Raw genomic sequence first — 18,895 nt, forward strand, 5'->3', positions numbered from 1 at the left:
GGCAGCACTGAATTTGCTGTCACTTTCAGAGCGCTGTCAAATTTGCTGTCAGAGGAAATACAAAAGTTTCTGGGGGAAATCATGTTTGCATCGTGGTGAGCAGAAATTGGGCAATTTTGCAGTGAAATCGGGAATTTGTGCTGGTGAAAAGGGTGCAATAATACAATGGGAGAGTGCCGTGTTGCGGAGTGGACGGTGGATGAAGTGTGTGAGTGGGCAAAGAAGGAAAAATTGAGTGAGAAAGTTGTGACTCAGATAAAGAATGAGGAAATTGATGGTAGATGCCTTCTCTGCCTCACGGAGGAAGATCTCCGGACAATTAGGACAAAATACTCAGGTCGCTGTGAACTGACCATTGGTGATATGAAAAAGTTCTCACTGGCTGTGCGTAGTATCCAGAAGGATAATCATGCCAGTTTAGTTTACCTTGGCCTCTGTGACAATCATCCAGTCACAGGGGCTCTTCCAGCCTTTGGGGGCTCCACAGCTGATGTGCTGCACCTCAATGACATCGAGCGGATTTCACCGCCAATGTCTGTCGATGGTAGAGCTACCAGCATCCAGCCAGAGTTCTTCAAAACAATGATCAGTTTAGGTAAGTTTATTCCCGAGATATTCCCTATTATTTCTTTCCCTAGGGATCAGACAACAAAAGTCTTTGTTCCCAGCTGATTGCCCCCAAGAGTCCAAACAAAGTGTTCGACAGATAAATTCACTTAGTAGTTATCTGAATCACCTCTGGACAGAGGATTAAAATTGCACTTCTGCCCATTACCCTTATCAATTCATTGTTTTCATTCAACACGTGAATGCCAGACGAATATTGTGATAATAAATTGATATTTTCCCTCTATTTCTGTGCCCACCCTCAAACACGTAATTTAACCCAAAATAGCCACACGCAGAGAGGGTTGGATGAAGGTAAAATGAAATTGAATGTAAAAGTGTTAATTGTGAGGAACTCAAATATATAGAGATTTTTTATTAAACATCTTTGAATTCAACAATTTACAGTAATCTGCCAAAAAGCCAAAATCCGGAAGAAATGAAATCCCAAATGGCTCGTAAATGCTAAAATTCCGAAAGCCAAAATCCTGAGTGCCAAAATCACGAACGCCAAAATTCCGAACAGTCGAAATCTCGAAAAGCCAAAATTTCGAAAAGCTAAAATTTCGAAAAACCAAAATTCCGAAAGCCAAAATCCCAAAATCTCGAAAAGCCAAAATTTCGAAAGCTCTCAAAAGTCAAAATCCCGAAAACCACAATTCCGAAAAGCCAAAATCCTGAGTGCCAAAATCCCGAACGCCAAAATTCCAAACAGTCAAAATTCCGAAAAGCCAAAATATCGAAAGCCAAAATCCCAAAATCCCGAAAGTCAAAATCTCGAAAAGCCAAAATTCCGAAAGATTTAGTGAATTTCAATCGATTGAAACTCTAACCTCTCTCAAACTGAAATAAGATGTATATAGCTGTCCCTTTCTGTCAAATGCAAATTTTTAAATTGAACTTTAAATTTTCATTTGACAGAAAGAGACAAATATATCTTAGTATAGTTTGGAAGAGTAAGAAGTAAAATTTCAATCGATTGAATTTCACTCAATTGAAAAGGTGTGCCAGTGCCATAAAATCCCAAAAGTCAAAATCCCGAAAGCCAAAATCCTGCAAATGTAAGATCCTGAAAGCCAAAATTCCAAAAGCTAAAATCCGAAAATTCTGAAAAGCCGAAATCTCTAAAAGCCAATATTACGAAAGTTAAAATTTCAAGAGCCAAAATCCCGAGAAGCTAAAATCCAGATAAGTCAATAAGTCAATATCCCGATCGCCAAAATTGTGAAAAGCCAAAATCCAAAAAAGGAACGCAATTAATAATTATTCAGGAGCTTGACTTTCGGGATTTTGACCGAGACCCAAAAATTTAAATACTAGCTTTCAATTAATTTTATATTTACTTAAATAAAATGGCCAAGACTTTAAATGTTTACCATAAATAGTTTTTTATAAACCTACGTAAACTTTAAAATTTTTAATCAATTCGAACTAAGTTAGAATATCTAAAAGAAGATAATGTTTTACCAATATTTTTTTTTCTTAAATTCATGCAATGTGGAATGTTTTTGAAAATTGTAGACCCTCTGAACATTATTCTTTTATCCATTAAAATAGAAAAAAAGCGGTCCACAACAAAGTTATAAAGCGGTAGATTTTTTTCAAGAATGTGCAGATTATAAATCTCTCAAGTTCTTTATAAGCTCGTAAAAAATATTCATTTTACATATTTTTTTTCGGGATCCCTCTAATCTATTTAAATTTAATAAAAATTTGGTGAGCAATTGCTTTACAAACCCGGCTAAGATATTAAGAATTTATTAAGGACTTAAGAAATTCTTAACTCGACTTAATTTTTTGTAGAACATTAAACTGCTTAAAAAATACATAAAAATAACATTAGCGCTTTGTGATGAATAGCAAAACTAATATGGCATTACTCAGAATGTACACTAAATATTTAAAATCCTTTGTAAATGTCCGTAATTGTGTAAAATGTTTTAGGGACATGAAAAGTATTTCCACCAACTACTTTCGGCTAAGCACTTTTTAAGTAGTTACCGTTTTGTCCAAAAACATTGTATTTTTCCTTATATATTTTTTTATTTCTCGAAGAACAATATTTAAAAAGAAATGCTTAACTCATCTGTTAGGTTTTTTGAGTAAACACTTTTTCGCTAGCTGCAACCTGTAATTATTGTCGGACATAACTGTTGGTTGTCAACAAGAAATCTGTCAGAAAATGTGTTTCAGATGCAACTGAAAAAGATCGATAGGACGATCGGTTAAAAATTGTAATATTGAAAGTTTTGTAAAATGTAGACTGCTGAAACATGAGTTTATAAGGAATCAAGAGAAGGTATGCACTCCCGGATTATACGCAGGTGTAACAAGTGAGAGGATTTATTGATATTTTGGGAATCCTGTGAGTGACTTACATTTTCGAATCACACGCTAATATGATGATTTAACAGAATATAGGACAGTTATTGAAAATATACGCTTCCGTATCGCAAGTTAAGAGCATGAAAGGAAAAATTTAACCGATTTCTGTGAGATAACAGTGATAACTGTGGGCAAAATAATATTCCCAAATTACAAGCTGTTAGGCCCAAAGAAAAAGTCTTGAGTTACACTTATCAAATCAAAATGAAAGCAAGAATTTTAAGTTAAACTTCATTGATTTCACCAATCTTCGCTTTTTATAGTTTGATCACTAAAGGCCTCTACACGCAAGAGAAATTTATGTCCATATTTAAGAGTTTTTTCTACACAAGTGTAGGAAATTTTCTTCAATATGGACATAAATTTCTCTAGTGTGTATAGGCCATAATATAAAGAAAATTAGTGAAAGTATTTGACATCTTTAATAACATTTTGTGGTTATGTTTTTTTTCTGAAATCTCAGATTGTTACATCTCTTTGTATCTAATGGTTAACATGTGGCCATCGCAATCTCTGTCCCAGTTTCCATTAATTTGCCCACAGATGACAACTTTGACCAAAGAGTAGTAAGGGTCTAATAAGTATTTAACTACCCCCTGGCAAGTGGCCTTCAAAGTTGAAGCCACTTTCTCACATTCAAATACAAATTTGTATGGAAATTTTTCTGCACTCATGATCGTTACACGGTATATGTCACAATTGAGGTGTGCCTTGTACGCAGGACTCTGTATCTTGTGAAGAGGGATAAATATTCTATATTTCCATCTAAAAAGTTTTTCGAAACTTGAAGTGTAAGCTGAATTTGGTAGCAATTTAAGAGTTGGCTTCAAACAGCTTCATATAAAAAAAAACCTTTAGCCAGGGGCTATGTATTTATTAATGACTTATTTTATGCACTTAGACAAATCTCTTTTTTTAAGAACATGAATAATGCATTAAATAATAGCATTGCGGTAGTAAAATCTCAACTTGTCTTAGCCGAGAAGTGCCATCGAGCGGTATTTAGATTATTATTATTATAAAACACTCAATGTGTCAAATGGTAAAGTACTCGCTCTCATGGCTCTCATGAAAATGTCTCTAGTTCGAATCCCCTTCAAGTCACCTGGAAACCTGGAATTTTTCTGGCGTTAAAGGTATTCGAATTGCATCCAGTGAGCTTTACTTTATACTTGATTCCACGAGGCATGGGACTAACAACTTCATTCCGTATAAGAAAAAAATAATAATGCATATCTAGATATCCCATTGCGGGAAGGCCTAGTTCCTTAATGAAATGTTGTGCAAGCATTATTATATTATTAATATAAAAATGCTTATACGTGCTTCAGGTTTAAGGCTTATGCCCTAGACAGACTTGCAACTTAAGCCGAGAGACGGCTTAACGTAATTATAATCAAAATATTGCTTCGACTAAATTCCCAGTAATTTCCCACTAACTAAGACATTTCTCGGCTTAAACCAAGATACGGATTGGTCAGAAACTGATAGAAATGTAATCTGTCGTAAGTCGTAAGTGTGTCCACAGGGCATTAGCAATATGGCTAAACTGATCTAATTTATTATTAGTCACGATTTTTTTTTTGAAAAGTTTAACTTAGATCTTATTAAAGGGTAAATAAAATCTGTTAGATTCTGAAACCCGGTAACTGGCCTAAACCTCTATCTAGTCTGAAGGCCGCTTTTAGTCACTTTTACAATTATTAAAAATATCAAAAAATTTTACTTTCTTGAAGCTAAAAAAAGAGTCAAATTTAAAAATTAAATTTTATAAATTCAAAAGGCATATTTTCAGAGTGTCTTTCTTTACCCATATTTACCAGGATTAAAAAAAGATTCTCATTGTTCAAAAGTCTTTTAGAGCAATTTACAATCGACTCTCATACCATAAAAAAAATGTGAATAATTGACTGTGGAATAAGAATAAACATTAAAAGGTCAAATTTGATTGATCTGAATGCAATACCTGTGATTTCTCGGATATTGAATAAAAAGAGTCACACCAAAAGCCAAAAATAGATGAAAGTTGAGGAAAAACAAACATGAGAAGCATACAAGACAATTAACTTTCATTTTTATTATATAACTCGAGTATTTATTGCACTCTGTGAGAGATATTTTCAGACTAAAAAAAAAGAATAAGATTAATATCAATTGATGTGTTTATTCTTGGGAAAAATGGATCGTTTTACCTTCTTACTATACCCATCCCACATAGAAATTTTCTCTTTCACTTTTCGTGCCTTGGAGACAGTTTGACGCACATTTTCCTTTGCCAATGTACTTTTACGACTTTTACTACTTTTCCGCATTCAGAGATGACTCATCTTCATGTTCAAAAGTCATAACTAAATCTTCAGATTATTTTTTCCGGAGATATTGGGAAGTGGAGGGAAAAAAATTTGAAGAGATAACTTGGGACAAAATTCAACAAGAGAGTCATGAAAGTCCGGGTGTGTGTTTTATAATTTATATCAATTAATTGAATTAGAAAACGCTTCAGAGAGTGCAATTGAGACGCACTAAATGCGTCAACCAACTCTGAAAATTATATAACTTCAGATTGGAGTGTCGCCAGGGAAGGGAAGTTGAAAGTACTGTCTCTCCTTGATTCTCTCATATCCAGAAGACAAAAATATCAAACGTGAAAATTATTTATTTGATGCGAAGTAATACCATAAAATTGACGATCAAAAGAATTTGTAAACACAAGATCAGTGTAAACTCGAGCATTTCCTCCCGCAGCGTAAATGATCAATGAATAGTTGAGAATTTCCGTGGAGGGAGAGAGACTCGATCATACGATCGTGTCCCACGTCATCACGTGGATCTCGTCATTGACTCACCACAAGTCAACCAATGTTTGCAAGAATGCCAAGCACGCAAAAAGTGGGGAAGAGAATGTAGCTTTAAAACGGTATATTTTGCTTTTTAAGTAGTTTTGTCTAAATTGCGGTGATCGAGAAAAATTTTCATCAACGAAAAGAAAAAAATAAGATGCAAGAGAGACAATTGACATCAAATGAGAAATGATGACCTAGAAATATCATAAAAATCATCAACATCAATTTAATATGGCTATTCCTCTGCCAGTTTGATGATTGTGCATAGCAATGTGCGAAAATATTGATGGATTTTAATGATCTTGACCCTCTTTGTGCCCAAGAGGTCATAGATGATCATGAGATTTTTCTTTTACAATTCAAGGAAAAACACCAGTGATTTTGCAATGCGGAGAAATTGCATGATTTATACCTCTTTTTAATTATTATTACTTTGGCAAAAGTACAAGTCGCTTAGTGTAAATTATTGCAGAATTAGCGTTAACCTGAAATGCAATGATCAGTCAAAATGATCAATAAATGCAGTCTATAAATAATTTTAAGATGTCGAATTCTTGGGAATGAATCAGAAAAATACATAAATTTCAAAACAGCGGAACGTTATTGAAGTGTCCTACTTATTTCGTCTTGACAGTTTTACCTTAATTACAGTGTGACTATAGTAGAGGCACTGAAAAATATTCACTATAACTTACAGTGATCCGTATAATACTTTTGGATCATTAAAAAAAGCACATTCAGTCGTAGAAAAAAACATTGTCAGATCAATGAACTCTTGTGTTGCCTTTGTCCACGTGGTCTCCAGCACAAAGATTGTGCTTTAAGAAAGTATACAATTTATCACCAAGATTTCCTTATCTTGCTGTTTTTATATCGATTAACGTGGGTGCTTTTTGTTTCAACAGCTCAATCAATTTAATTTGCCAAGTAATTGTTTTGCAAGTTGATCCCTAATTGCCTCATAAGAATCACCTTTGAGTAATATGAAGCATAGGGAAAACTGGGGCACCACCAAACACGGGATAGCACCAAACACTAATTTTTATTTCTAAACTATTTGGACTATCTCGACCATTTCTTCAGTGGACAAGCATCCCTATAACGCCTAAAAATTTCTATAAGTCTTGTCCTCTGAAGTCGAATAACCGATTAAAAAATTGCAGTGTTTGGTGGTACCCCGTGTTTGGTGGTGCCCCAGTTTCCCCTATGCTTCATGTCAACTTTGCTTAGTGTTTGAGGTGATTATGACAATTTCTATTCGATTTTCGCGCCATTAGTGGTTATTGGAGGAACTTTAATGTTCTTAAAAGTTCTTTGCGTTCTTTGGCATTAGATTTCCATTACACAGAAAAAAATATTTTGTAAAAATGTTCGTAAATGTTTGTGAATTCCTATGGGTGAGTTACGAAACGCTCGTGATTCGTATAACCCACAAACAAGTTCGTAAAAGTTTGTAATTTTTCCACAAACATTATTCGTAACATGATCACTTGACGAGCATTTTTTGTACTTTTACAAACATTTGTTCGTAAATGTTCGTAAACACACAAAAAAATGTTCGTAAAATTTTGTCATTTGTTCGTAAATGTATGTTTTCCTGTCGAGCATTTCACGAACATTTACGAACAAATGTTTGTAAAAGTACATAAAATGCTCGACAAGTGATCATGTGGCGAACAATGTTTGTGAAAAAAGTACAAACTTTTACGAACTTGTTTGTAGGTTATACGATTCACGAGCATTTCGTAACTCCCCCATAATAATTCACAAACATTTTTATGAACATTTTTGCAAAATATTTTTTTCTGTGTACATTAAGCTCAAAATAGATAAATACCAAAGGGATAAGCGGTATTAGAAATTGGACAAAAGATTGAGTTTTATTAATCAAACAGCTATATTTTTTTACATGGACTATAATTTAAAAATAATGTTAATATGTTCTTTTAATTCTTTTATGTATTTGTTTTATTTTTTGCGATCGTCCGTAGACATTAAATAGAATTGATAGATTTTATAGAAACATTATTTACAAGTTCTTTTTTAAAAATTTTGTTTTCGTCTCATTCGTTGGCCTTGTTAAGTATTTAAAAAAGGTCTAAATAAGCAGTAAAAGATTATTTTTAGTCAGCAAAAATCAAATTTGATCAGTAGGAGAAAGTGGACCGCTATTGAATATGCCAGCCTTTGAAAATTTCAAAATTTATTTTATTTACCAAAGTAAAAATTCTATTTTATTAATCGTAAATAAATAGACTTTCTATGGAAAAGGGACAGATAATCCTAACCAGCTTATGTGGGTGAGATTCTTAACATGAGCTAACTCGGAATGCATGCAAATTCGATTAAGATCTGAAGTTGCGGGACGCCATTCAGTTATTTTGAATCAAATTCGTGAAATTATACAAATTTTGTATTTAAACCAAAATATCAAAGATTTGGATGAACTGGCAGAAAAGTGATATATGGGTGAAATGTAGACCAGAATGTTCTCTATAATTTTGCAGTAGAACATAATTACTCAGAAGCCGAGATAATCGACGTTGTTTGTTTGTGAACTCGTTTTTTTTGCCCAGAGCGCCCCAAGTGTACATTTGATGAACTTCAACTATATCAAAGAATTGTTGTATTTTGTGAAACTTTCCATTTAAAACCCTATTTTAAGTGTCTTGGTCGAGCAGAAGCAGTCAAATTGGCATCTGAGTGATTTCAAAGCGTTATTATGGGAAAATCAATTTTTTCACACTTAAACGGCAAAATCGGACAGATCGCATTGTCTGATCGAAAAATGATGTATGGACAAAATATAGATATAAATGTCCTATACAATTACGTCGAAGTAATCATCAAAATCGATTCAGCGACAGTCGAGATAACTGAGGTTATGTGATATTGAAATTGGTTTTTTGACTGTGGCGCCCCTGGTGTTGGTCCCACAAAGTTCAAATGTTCTAGAAAGTTATATTATTTGGTGAGATCTTTCGTTTAACCCCTCACTCATCAAAATCGGTCACATAGAACCGGAGATATGATTTTTTGAATTTCGTGAACTTTGACCCCTCATATCTCCGGTTCTATTGAAACCACAGCGAACCTACGCCACTCTTTGGAAACGCCATAGACTAGACTACAACACTCTAAAATTTGATTAACTTGCACAGTGCCGTTTTTGAGAAAAATGAGTTTGAATTTTGATGAATTTTGACGGTATCTCACTCAGCGCCACCTGTGGTGACTCTATTCTTTATTCTCTATTCAAAAACACTTACGTCTAGGCAGATGCTGAAGATTTCTGAGGCTTATCAAGGCTTAAATTTGTTTTATTTATTTATTATACTGCTCGAACTCCACAGAGAGAGCAGTATATAATCCCTCGATTTTGAGTTATATATATATTTCGACTTCTTACCCTCCAAGGAGTCGTGTTCTGTAGAATTTTGGAAATCTGAAGTTTCGAATTTTTTGGCGTCACGCTGTTTCTCCGTCTGTCCGTCTGTCCGTCCGGCTGTCATCAGCTCTAGAGACCAAACGGTTAGAGATAGCGACTTGGGACCTAAGGGTGTGCCCATAAGTCGACCCAAGGATCGTTAACATACCCCTCATTACCCCCCTTTCCCTCCAAAACTATATTTTTTTTGGGATTGCTCGAAAACTCGTCGTGTGATTTTTTTTTCATTTTTGGATATGTTTTAGAGAATACCCAGACGGACATTTCATTCTTAGACGAAAATACCGTTAAATCATTCCTAGTAACGGTTTTTTAAGGTCAAAGGTTAAAAAGACACTAGAGAGCGCATTAATCAAGCGAATGGGGTCATGTTTGGGCTCGTTGGAAAGGTCTTGGAATTTCCGACAAAACTGAACCAGTTCCAATCGGTAATACTTCCTGTAACCAGTGATGAACCCGTTCATCAACGATAAATAATTTTTATACGAAATTCAATAAAATTATTCCTGTGGTGTACTTTGGGAAATATTTTGAGTTATTTAATAATTGGTTCAAATCGGTTGTGAACCGGTTATTTACCGATAAGTAATTTTTGTTCAAATATAATCTTTATTACTCTTTAAATTATTTTGTGGATTGTGGAATCTATTGAGTGATTTATGAATCGATTCAAATCGGTTGAGGATGCGACAGTACTTTTGAGGTATATCATCTAAGTCACGAGTTCGAGCATTTCACAAAGCCTGGGACGCTTTGCCACCCTTTTTTTTTAATCTGTTGATTCTTTATAAAAAGCAACATTGAATTTGTAATTTCTAATTACATTTTAACATTTTCTATTGGTCTTAATGAACGTGTTTATAATATTTGTAAAAAAAAAAAGAAATCCATGCAAATTGTGCTTTTTTTGTAATAAGTAATAGAAGTACAAGTAATAAAAAAAAACATTCTAATGTGAATTACTCTTCAAGATCATAAGAAAAAGTTTCAGATCAATTGAAGTTTTTGTCTACTAAAAACTTCACCAATGAACCTTGGCATCAAAATAAAATAACGGTTCTTTCAATTTTTATTATCCATAAGAAATATTTATGCAAATATTGTAGAATTGAAACTTGATTGCCAAAAAAAGAGAAGCTCAGTGGGTGACTTTTTTTGTTGTGGAAGAAGAATAAACAATTAAAATTAGCAAAATAAAAACAACGCGAAATATGAATGGATTTTTAGCGACTCTAAAATTGAATGTCTCCATTGTTTTAGAGTGACCGATATAATTTTTTTTAGAAACTCATTCAATATTATGTGGAATTGACTTTGAAAATATGAGAAAAGGAATTTTTAGTCTTGCACATTCGGAAATGTAAAGTCTATATAACAACAAAGCCTGGTGCGAATATTCTTTTATTTTTGCGAAGGTGTTTGCAGACAAGAAAATCTCGGATATTTCCACATCATGAACTCCCCCAGTTATTTTATTATTTAGTAATTTTTTTTCCACTTTGTCTCTGGAAATTATTTCACTAGGTAGTGTAAAAAAAGGAAACAAAATAAAAATAAAATTATCGCATAACATGCAATAATCTCTCTTGGTTTTATCGCATTTTACTGTTTGTGAATTAATTGGTTCACCTTGACTCACTTATTACCATGAAACCGGCGAGATCATCAGAAAGATGTTTTTTTTCCTCCTTCTTCCGTAGGCTATGCATTTCTCGTCACGTGGATCACGTCTTTTGTGATGGTGGTGGTGCACGAGAGAGTGCCGGATATGAAGAAATGGCCACCACTTCCAGATATCTTCCTGGACAATGTGCCGCACATTCCGTGGGCATTTCACATGTGTGAGATCACAGGAACCTTCCTCTTTGGCATTTGGGCTTGCGTTATTGTGGTGCATAGGCATCGTTTGGTGCTACTAAGGCGCTTCTTTGCTCTCGCTGGCACAGTTTTCCTCCTCAGATGTGTTACAATGCTCATAACATCGCTGTCTGTCCCAGGGACGCATCTTCAGTGCACGCCGCAGGATCACAAAGTGGATGAAACCAAGTAAGACAATTTTGCTAATTTCTCTTTTTTTAACTACAAAGAGACATTCGCCTTTCAAGTTAAACAGTTTTTATTACTTCATAAAATGCAGTAAAACATTAAAATTACAAATTTAAAGAATTTTAGTTTTCAAGACAAGAATTTTTATGGGAACAAATGTATGGCAAGAAATGAATATTAAAGAATGAATTTTGTTAGTTAATTTATTACTTCATGAGACTCATTTTATAATGAGAAAAAACTCAGTTTATTGAGACATTTCAACAAATTATAATAAAATTAGTAATATGACAAGAAATATGCATCTAAAATTTGTATTATTGTTGTTCTTACTAATTATTTCCAGTTACTCTCCCCACAAAAAAGCTAGGATTTCTTTTAAAATTTCGATCAATTTGTTGATTTTATAGCATTTGTTAGTGAATATTTATAGATCAATATCTTAATCTATTAATTATAAAACTTTGCACATTTTGAATTAGCATAATTTTAGTGTTTTATATATTTAATAATAATAATGATCCGATGATAATTGCAAGTATTTTACTGTGAATTTGTTTGATCTATTTTTTAAACCAAACGAATGTGGTAAAACATTGCAAATTCTTATTTGCGAAATAAGATTTATTACATAGACTGTTATCACAAAATTTTAGAGGGCAAGACTCAATCTGATAAGAAAAAACTTTCAGTGTTATTGAAAACTTTACTGTAGTTTTCTCAGTCTTCAGGTTTTACAACAATTTTTATAAAAATGACACCTGTTGCTTAAATTTTTTATGCATTATTGATAATAGAAAATGATTATTAAAAAAATTTGATCAAATTAATCTGGGAATTAAAAAAAAAGATGTTTCTAACCAATAAAAATTTCAATGAAGTATGTATATAGGGGAAGAGTACCAGCAATCAGAAGTGTTCCTCGGATTGTCAGTATATCACCGTATGGTAACTCCAAATTAAATTATATTTTAAAAGTTATTCGGTATTTTAGGTGAGATTCTTAACAATCTCACCTACTATAATCCTAACAAAATTTCATGTCGTCCGATCGATCTCAAACTTGGCCAAAATGTGTTTCGCCACTTCCTGATCACGAATATATATGTGGCTATTAGGTGAGATTCTTAACAATCTCACCTACTATAATCCTAACAAAATTTCATGTCGTCCGATCGACCTCAAATTTGGCCAAAATGTGTTTCAGCACTTCCTGATCACGAATATATATGTGGCTAATTTACGTTCCCGGCCGGCCGGCCGGCCGGCCGGCCGTGATGGATTTTTATTCCAATATTTGATGAATAATGAATTCTATCTAAATATTTGTTCTTTTTGGAAGATTTTAACACTAAATACGTTAAAATTTGAATATGATTTGAGTTGAAATTGCTTTGTTGAAAATTCAGTGTGAGCAATTGCTTACGAGAAATATGACAGAACTTCGTGGCTTACTTCAGTTTTATTTAGTTTTGGTGAAGTACTAACAAAGTTTGTTCGCTGTTTTTGAGTGATATTATTGAATATTCATTGAATATTGTGTTGATTCACGTTACTGATGATTTGTACATTTGACCTGAAGTGAGATTTGCCTTGTGAATTATATTTTTCATGTGAAAAATGGGAAATTTTTTAAGACATTCACCAGTGAGGTGATGATTCTTATTTTGGACAGGTGTTTTTCTCACGAAATTTCGTGAAGTTTTAGCTTTTGTGATGACTAGGTTGGACAAATGCCTGGAGAAATGAAGGAGCATCATCTCTACGAAAGAGATGCAGTGAGAAATGCCTTGAAAGGCTCCCGGAAAGGGCAGGGAATGAGCGAATCCGCACGTACTTGGAGTACCGAAGTCAACTCACTTTAATGAATGATATGGACAGTTTCTGGGCTTCTTGTGACATTCCACGTTTCCCTTACATGACCAGGAAGAGGACTTGGTAAGATTGGTTCATAAAATGAAGAACAATGGGCATCCTGTTGAGGCGGATTATCTGTCCAAATTTACAGACAAGTTGTAAAAATTAATAACCAAGTTGTCCAAAATAAGAGTCAAATTCACCTCTACATATCAATTCATTTTTAAACGTATTAAAACTAATTTTAGTAAAAATGAGATGATAAATAGCTTGCCAAGTTTCTAAACAATCCTTCTGAAAAGAGAGTAACAAGAAAAGTCAATTAGTATTGAAAATATGGCACTTCAAACTTAGGATATCGATGCTTATATGCAGACTGTCCAAAATTATAAGCACTTCCCCTAACACTTTTCTGTCAGTTCATCCAAATCCTTGGCATTTTGGTTCAAATACAAAACTTGTATAATTTCACGAATTTGATTCAAGATAACTGAATGGCGTCTCCCTACTTCAGCATCAAATCGAATTTGCATGCACTCCGAGTTAGCTCACGTTAAGAATCTCACCTACATAAGCCGGTTAGGATTATCTGTCCCTTTTACGTTCCCGGCCGGCCGGCCGGCCGCTCTTTGGAGCTTAATAGCTCCTAAACTAAAAGAGATATCGACTTGCGGTTTTCGGCAAAGGTTATATATCGGGTGAAAATTGCAACTTGGTGCATTGACCCCCCACCCCCCACCCCTCCTTCCGCCATTTTGAAGACCCCCCTTTTTTTGTTTTCTCAATAGCTCCGCCCCTATGGCATAGAGCGGGCTCAAATTTTAGTATGTTATAGCTGGGCCTTAGAGCTTTCCATCAATACCAAACTTAAGGTCCCCCGACCCCCCTGACCCGAGCTATAAGGGTCCAAAAAAAATTTCTTAAAATGGCCATAACTCCGGTTCTAATTGTCAGAATTTAAAAAATGGGGGCTTTTTGGAAAGCTCTCGTGAAATGCCACTTACCCTTCTAACATCGCAAGTTCATAAAACCACCGCTAGGGGCGCTATTATTAAAAAGAAAATTTTTAAATCTTATAAGTTAAATAACTCAAAAATTCCATTGTGCATCGGGCTGAAATTTTAGTATGTTGTAGCCGTTGATTGTACCTATCAAACAAAAAAAACCTTAAGTCGATCTAAAACCCCTGACCCGAGCTATAAGGGGTCAAAGTTCGAACATTGACCGGCCTTTATCTCCGGTTCTAACTATCATAGCGACCTAAATTTTACCTTTTTGGTTTCGTCTCAATGAGCACTTTCAGATGGAAGTTCAAAAAGTCACCACAGGTGGCGCTGTGATAGCGTCAAAATTCATCGAAATTCAAAGTCACTTTTCTCAAAAACGGCATTGTGCAAGTTAATGAAATTTTAGTATGTTGTAGTCCAGTCTAGGACGTTTCCAAAATGGTGCGTATGTGCGCTGTGGTTTCAATAGAACCGGAGATATGAGGGGTCAAAGTTCACGAAATTCAAAAAATCATATCTCCGGTTCTATGTGACCGATTTTGATGAATGAGAGCTTAAACGAAAGATCTCACCAAATGCTACAACTTTCTAGAATATTTGAACTTCGTGGGACCAACACCAGGGGCGCCACAGTCGAAAAACCAATTTCAATATCACATAACCTCAATTATCTCGACTGTCGCTGAACCGATTTTGATGATTACTTCAACATAATTGTAGAGCACATTTGTCTCTACATTTCGTCCATACATCATTTTCCACTCAGACTACGCTATCACTCCGATTTTGCCGTTTAAGTGTGAAAAAATTGATTTTTCCAATAATAACGCTTTGAAATCACTCAGATGCCAATTTGACTGCCTCTACTCCACAAAGACACTTAAAATAGGGTTTTAAATGGAAAGTCCCACAGAATACAACAATTCTTTGATATAGTTGAAGTTCAACAAATGACTACTTGGGGCACTCTGGATGAAAAAACGAGTTAAGAAACAAAAAACCTCGCTTATCTTGGCTTCTGAGTAATCGATGAGATCATGTTCTATAGGAAAATTATAGAGAACATTCTGGTCTACATTTCACCCATATAACACTTTTCTGTCAGTTCATCCAAATCCTTGATATTTTGGTTTAAATACAAAATTTGTATAATTTCACGAATTTGATTCAAGATAACTGAATGGCGTCTCCCAACTTCAGCTTCAAATCGAATTTGCATGCACTCCGAGTTAGCTCACGTTAAGAATCTCACCTACATAAGCCGGTTAGGATTATCTGTCCCTTTTCCCCTACTACAAATGACTTTGCGTCAAGCGTTGGAGAAATTATTTCATGCACACTCTTCAGGATCATTCATTAGAGGTCTCTTACATGAATTTTCTTTACTTAATCCGTGACTTACTTAAGTTTTACTCGAGGATCAGTCTGTGTCTATTTTGGGCCTTTAGATAAAAGCGCAATTGCTGAATTAGAAATGATGAAATAGGGGAAAATACTCTCCCTTCGAACGTTCATGCCTTTGAATAATGTGAATTTTCTTTTATTTTTCCTAAGATACTTACACATTTCTGTTAAATATTACTTAGTTTATTATCAATTATTAGTATTTATGTGATAATTAAGTGTAAGTTTCTTAGAAGAAATAAAAGAAAATACATTATTCGAAGCAGGGGGGTGTCATGAGCTCTGAAAAATGCGACCAATTTTAGTGTAAATTTTTCCGTGTTTTCGTACACATTTCACGAGATATCTCCGAAACTACGTAGGTTGCCAATTTGGGGTTTTCGGTTACCCATTCCATATTAAATTGGCTTTTATTTTGTATTTGTATTTTTTGCTAATTCATTCCACAATGACAGAAAACACCGAATAAACTCCAAAGTTTTTTCGGAACGCTAGAAACATATGGAAAAAATAGGAAACGTCATGCCCCTGATTCGAAGACATGAACGTTTGAAAGGAGAGTACTTTCCCCTATAATTTCTTTTAAGAAAATCCTCCAGTGTTTTTAACTCTGGAAATTTGTTATAATTTTCTTTCAAGCGTTGTGACATGGCTTGATGCCATCCACCTCAGGATTCAGCGCGCTTACACGATCTGGAGTGGCTTGGGGATGTCGATTCAGGGTGTTAGGACATGCGGTGACTACATGTTCAGTGGACACACTGTTACTCTTACCCTCCTCAATTTCTTCATAACCGAATGTAAGTTTCTTTTTTTCTTATCAGCATTATTGAATGGAAATTTTCAAAATAAGATAAACCTGGTGTTTGTAGACACTCCTCGTCATTTGTACTTCCTGCATACGATGACGTGGTTGTTGAATATGTTCGGGATATTCTTTATTTTGGCTGCCCACGAACACTACTCGATAGATGTTTTCGTGGCATTTTACATTACATCTCGTCTCTTCCTCTACTACCACACCCTGGCAAACAATCAGGCTCTGATGTCGCACGATTCGACACGCACAAGAATCTGGTTTCCCATGTTTAGCTACTTTGAGAGTTCTGTGGATGGTATTATTCCCAATGAATTTGATACAGTAACGGAAGTACTGGGAAAGTTGTTTTGGGGTGTTGTCTATATTAAGGATATTTGTATGCTGACAGCGCGGAGGATTTGGCTGGCTCACAGTGATTTTGCAGCTGAGGAACCGGCAGCTAAGAAGCCCAAGAAATCTACAAGTGCTAATCAACTTTCTGGTGATTCAGAGCTCAATAATGCAGTGAGTGCAAAGAAAACTCTGGGCAATGGAAATTTGCTCCTCATGAATAATGATATTGGAAGGAATGGGGGTTCTGGGGAGCCAGCTATTACCATTGAGGGGCTCATTAAGAGCAATATTGATCATATGAGAGAGCCCAAAAATGGTGTACTTGAGAAGAAAGACAACTGAGCGGAAAAAAAAAGTAAAACATTCCTCAACAAAAACAAAATTCTTACCAGAAATCCTAAGCTTAGTGAATATTTTTTTTTGTATTAAATAAATTCTATTTTAGTGGCTGCGATAGCGGGAACTAGGAATAATACCAAAGTCGTGATTTTTCTCCATTAGGTCTAAATTAATTTATTTATTTTTCCTTCAATTGTCGCACAATGGCATTCTTGGAAATACCTTCTTCCAATTTGATAATCTTTCACGAAAACTTTCTCTCCATTTACCTTTGATATGGAATTTGATCATCTTTAGTTAATGTGAAAAAAAATTGAATTAGTAAAATTGTTAACATATATTTCTTGAATTTTAAATAAATTCCTATTTAAAAATGAATTTTGAGTTTTTAATTTTCCGTCATAGAAATTGGAATGCCTTCGATGGATCACTTTGAGAAAAAAAAGGAATAAACAATTTTGGTCAGTAAGTATAACCGTCAAGAATTTTATTATTTTTACTAAAATTGATTTTTACTTACCCTAAATAGGGGAAGGCTTTCAGGTTTCGCACACACTCTGGCTTCGAACATTTCATATTTTCTCATATTCCTTGAATGAATCTGACATACAGGAATCATAAGTTTGTTACGGTGCTCATTTCTAGTGAAAGAGGCTTTAAAAAAAACATGTAAATATTTTTAAAAATTAATTTTTTTATTCCATTACATTCTATAATTATTACTCTTTCTAATTATAGGTTTGCAAAAAAAATATTTTTATTTTTTTATTACACTGAGTGAGAGAAATCTGAAAAAGTTAAAATAACATTCCAGAAATGTTAATTTTACCCTGCAGAATTGATCCGAAATCGGTGTAAATATTATCCTTTTTAGGTGTATTAGGGGTTAAAGGTACCCTTTTTCATGTTAATTTTACCCTTAATAAGGTGTAAAATTAACATTAAAAAATGTTAATATGTTTCTAATACATCTAAAAAGTGTTAAATTTCTGAGGAAAAAATGTTAATCGCACCCTCTTTTTTCTCAGTGACTAATAAAATAAAATTAAAAAAATAATGTAGTATTTCATCGATCAAAAATTTGTTACGGGTGTTCGCAACAATCAAGATAAAAGAAAGACCAAGAAACCTTTTCATATATAAGAGATTGGATTTTGTTTTATTAACATCTTCTCACGAGTTTATGAGTGTTTTCAAGGATTCTTTCCGTTAAAAAACTAATTTTGCGAGAAAATAAAGTTTTACAAGATCGTATGAAGAATTACATTGTTTATTTTAGACAAATAGTGCCAGGAATGCATCCTTATACTGTAAATTGAACTTTGAGGAGCAGCAGCATATCATAAAGAGAATCTGTAGTGCCCAATCCTTGGCGCAATCAATAACAAAAATTTCTGAGTTCTATAATAGGCCTACAATCAGCAGTGTTTAAAGTCCATGGAGAGGAAGCAAGAGTTGAGCTAAAAAAAAGCTTCTGATAGACCCAGGTTCACTACCTAAAAACTTTATAAACGCATACTAGAGGAAAGTGCTCTCCCTTCGAACGTTCATGCGCCTTCGAATAATGTGAATTTCGTGAATTTCTTATGTTTTTCGTAAGAGATTTACACTAAATTATCATGGAATTATCAACAATTGATAATAAGCTAAGTAATATTTAATAGAAATGTGTAAGTCTCTTAGGAAAACTAAAAGAAAATTTATATTATTCGAAGGGAGAGCACTTTGCCCTATCAATCTCTGATACAAACCCGTTAATAATAGCCTTAAAGATTAAGGATCATCTTGGGGAAAGTACTCTCCCTTC

The 18,895-nt window shown here is 34.2% G+C and overlaps 1 protein-coding gene across 1 annotated transcript; it reads left to right on the plus strand.

Annotated features, from left to right (window-relative positions):
* Positions 1–35: 35 nt before the first annotated feature.
* Positions 36–17,466, plus strand: LOC129804461 (ceramide phosphoethanolamine synthase-like). Its single transcript, XM_055851779.1, has 4 exons — positions 36–595; positions 10,983–11,328; positions 16,236–16,396; positions 16,469–17,466. Exons 1-4 carry the CDS (start codon positions 166–168, stop codon positions 17,089–17,091), a joined length of 1,560 nt encoding a protein of 519 aa, XP_055707754.1. The 5' UTR covers positions 36–165; the 3' UTR covers positions 17,092–17,466.
* Positions 17,467–18,895: the final 1,429 nt, after the last annotated feature.

Source organism: Phlebotomus papatasi, chromosome 2 (assembly GCF_024763615.1).
Source record: "Phlebotomus papatasi isolate M1 chromosome 2, Ppap_2.1, whole genome shotgun sequence".
Classification (NCBI taxonomy): Eukaryota; Metazoa; Arthropoda; class Insecta; order Diptera; family Psychodidae; genus Phlebotomus; species Phlebotomus papatasi.

Bases quoted from the DNA above. Each gene is read 5' to 3' on its own strand.
- LOC129804461 (XM_055851779.1), top strand. From the start codon at position 166: ATGGGAGAGTGCCGTGTTGCGGAGTGGACGGTGGATGAAGTGTGTGAG. The intron at 596-10,982 runs GTAAGTTTATTC...CTTCTTCCGTAG, and splicing joins CAAAACAATGATCAGTTTAG to GCTATGCATTTCTCGTCACG. The intron at 11,329-16,235 runs GTAAGACAATTT...TTTTCTTTCAAG, and splicing joins CACAAAGTGGATGAAACCAA to CGTTGTGACATGGCTTGATG.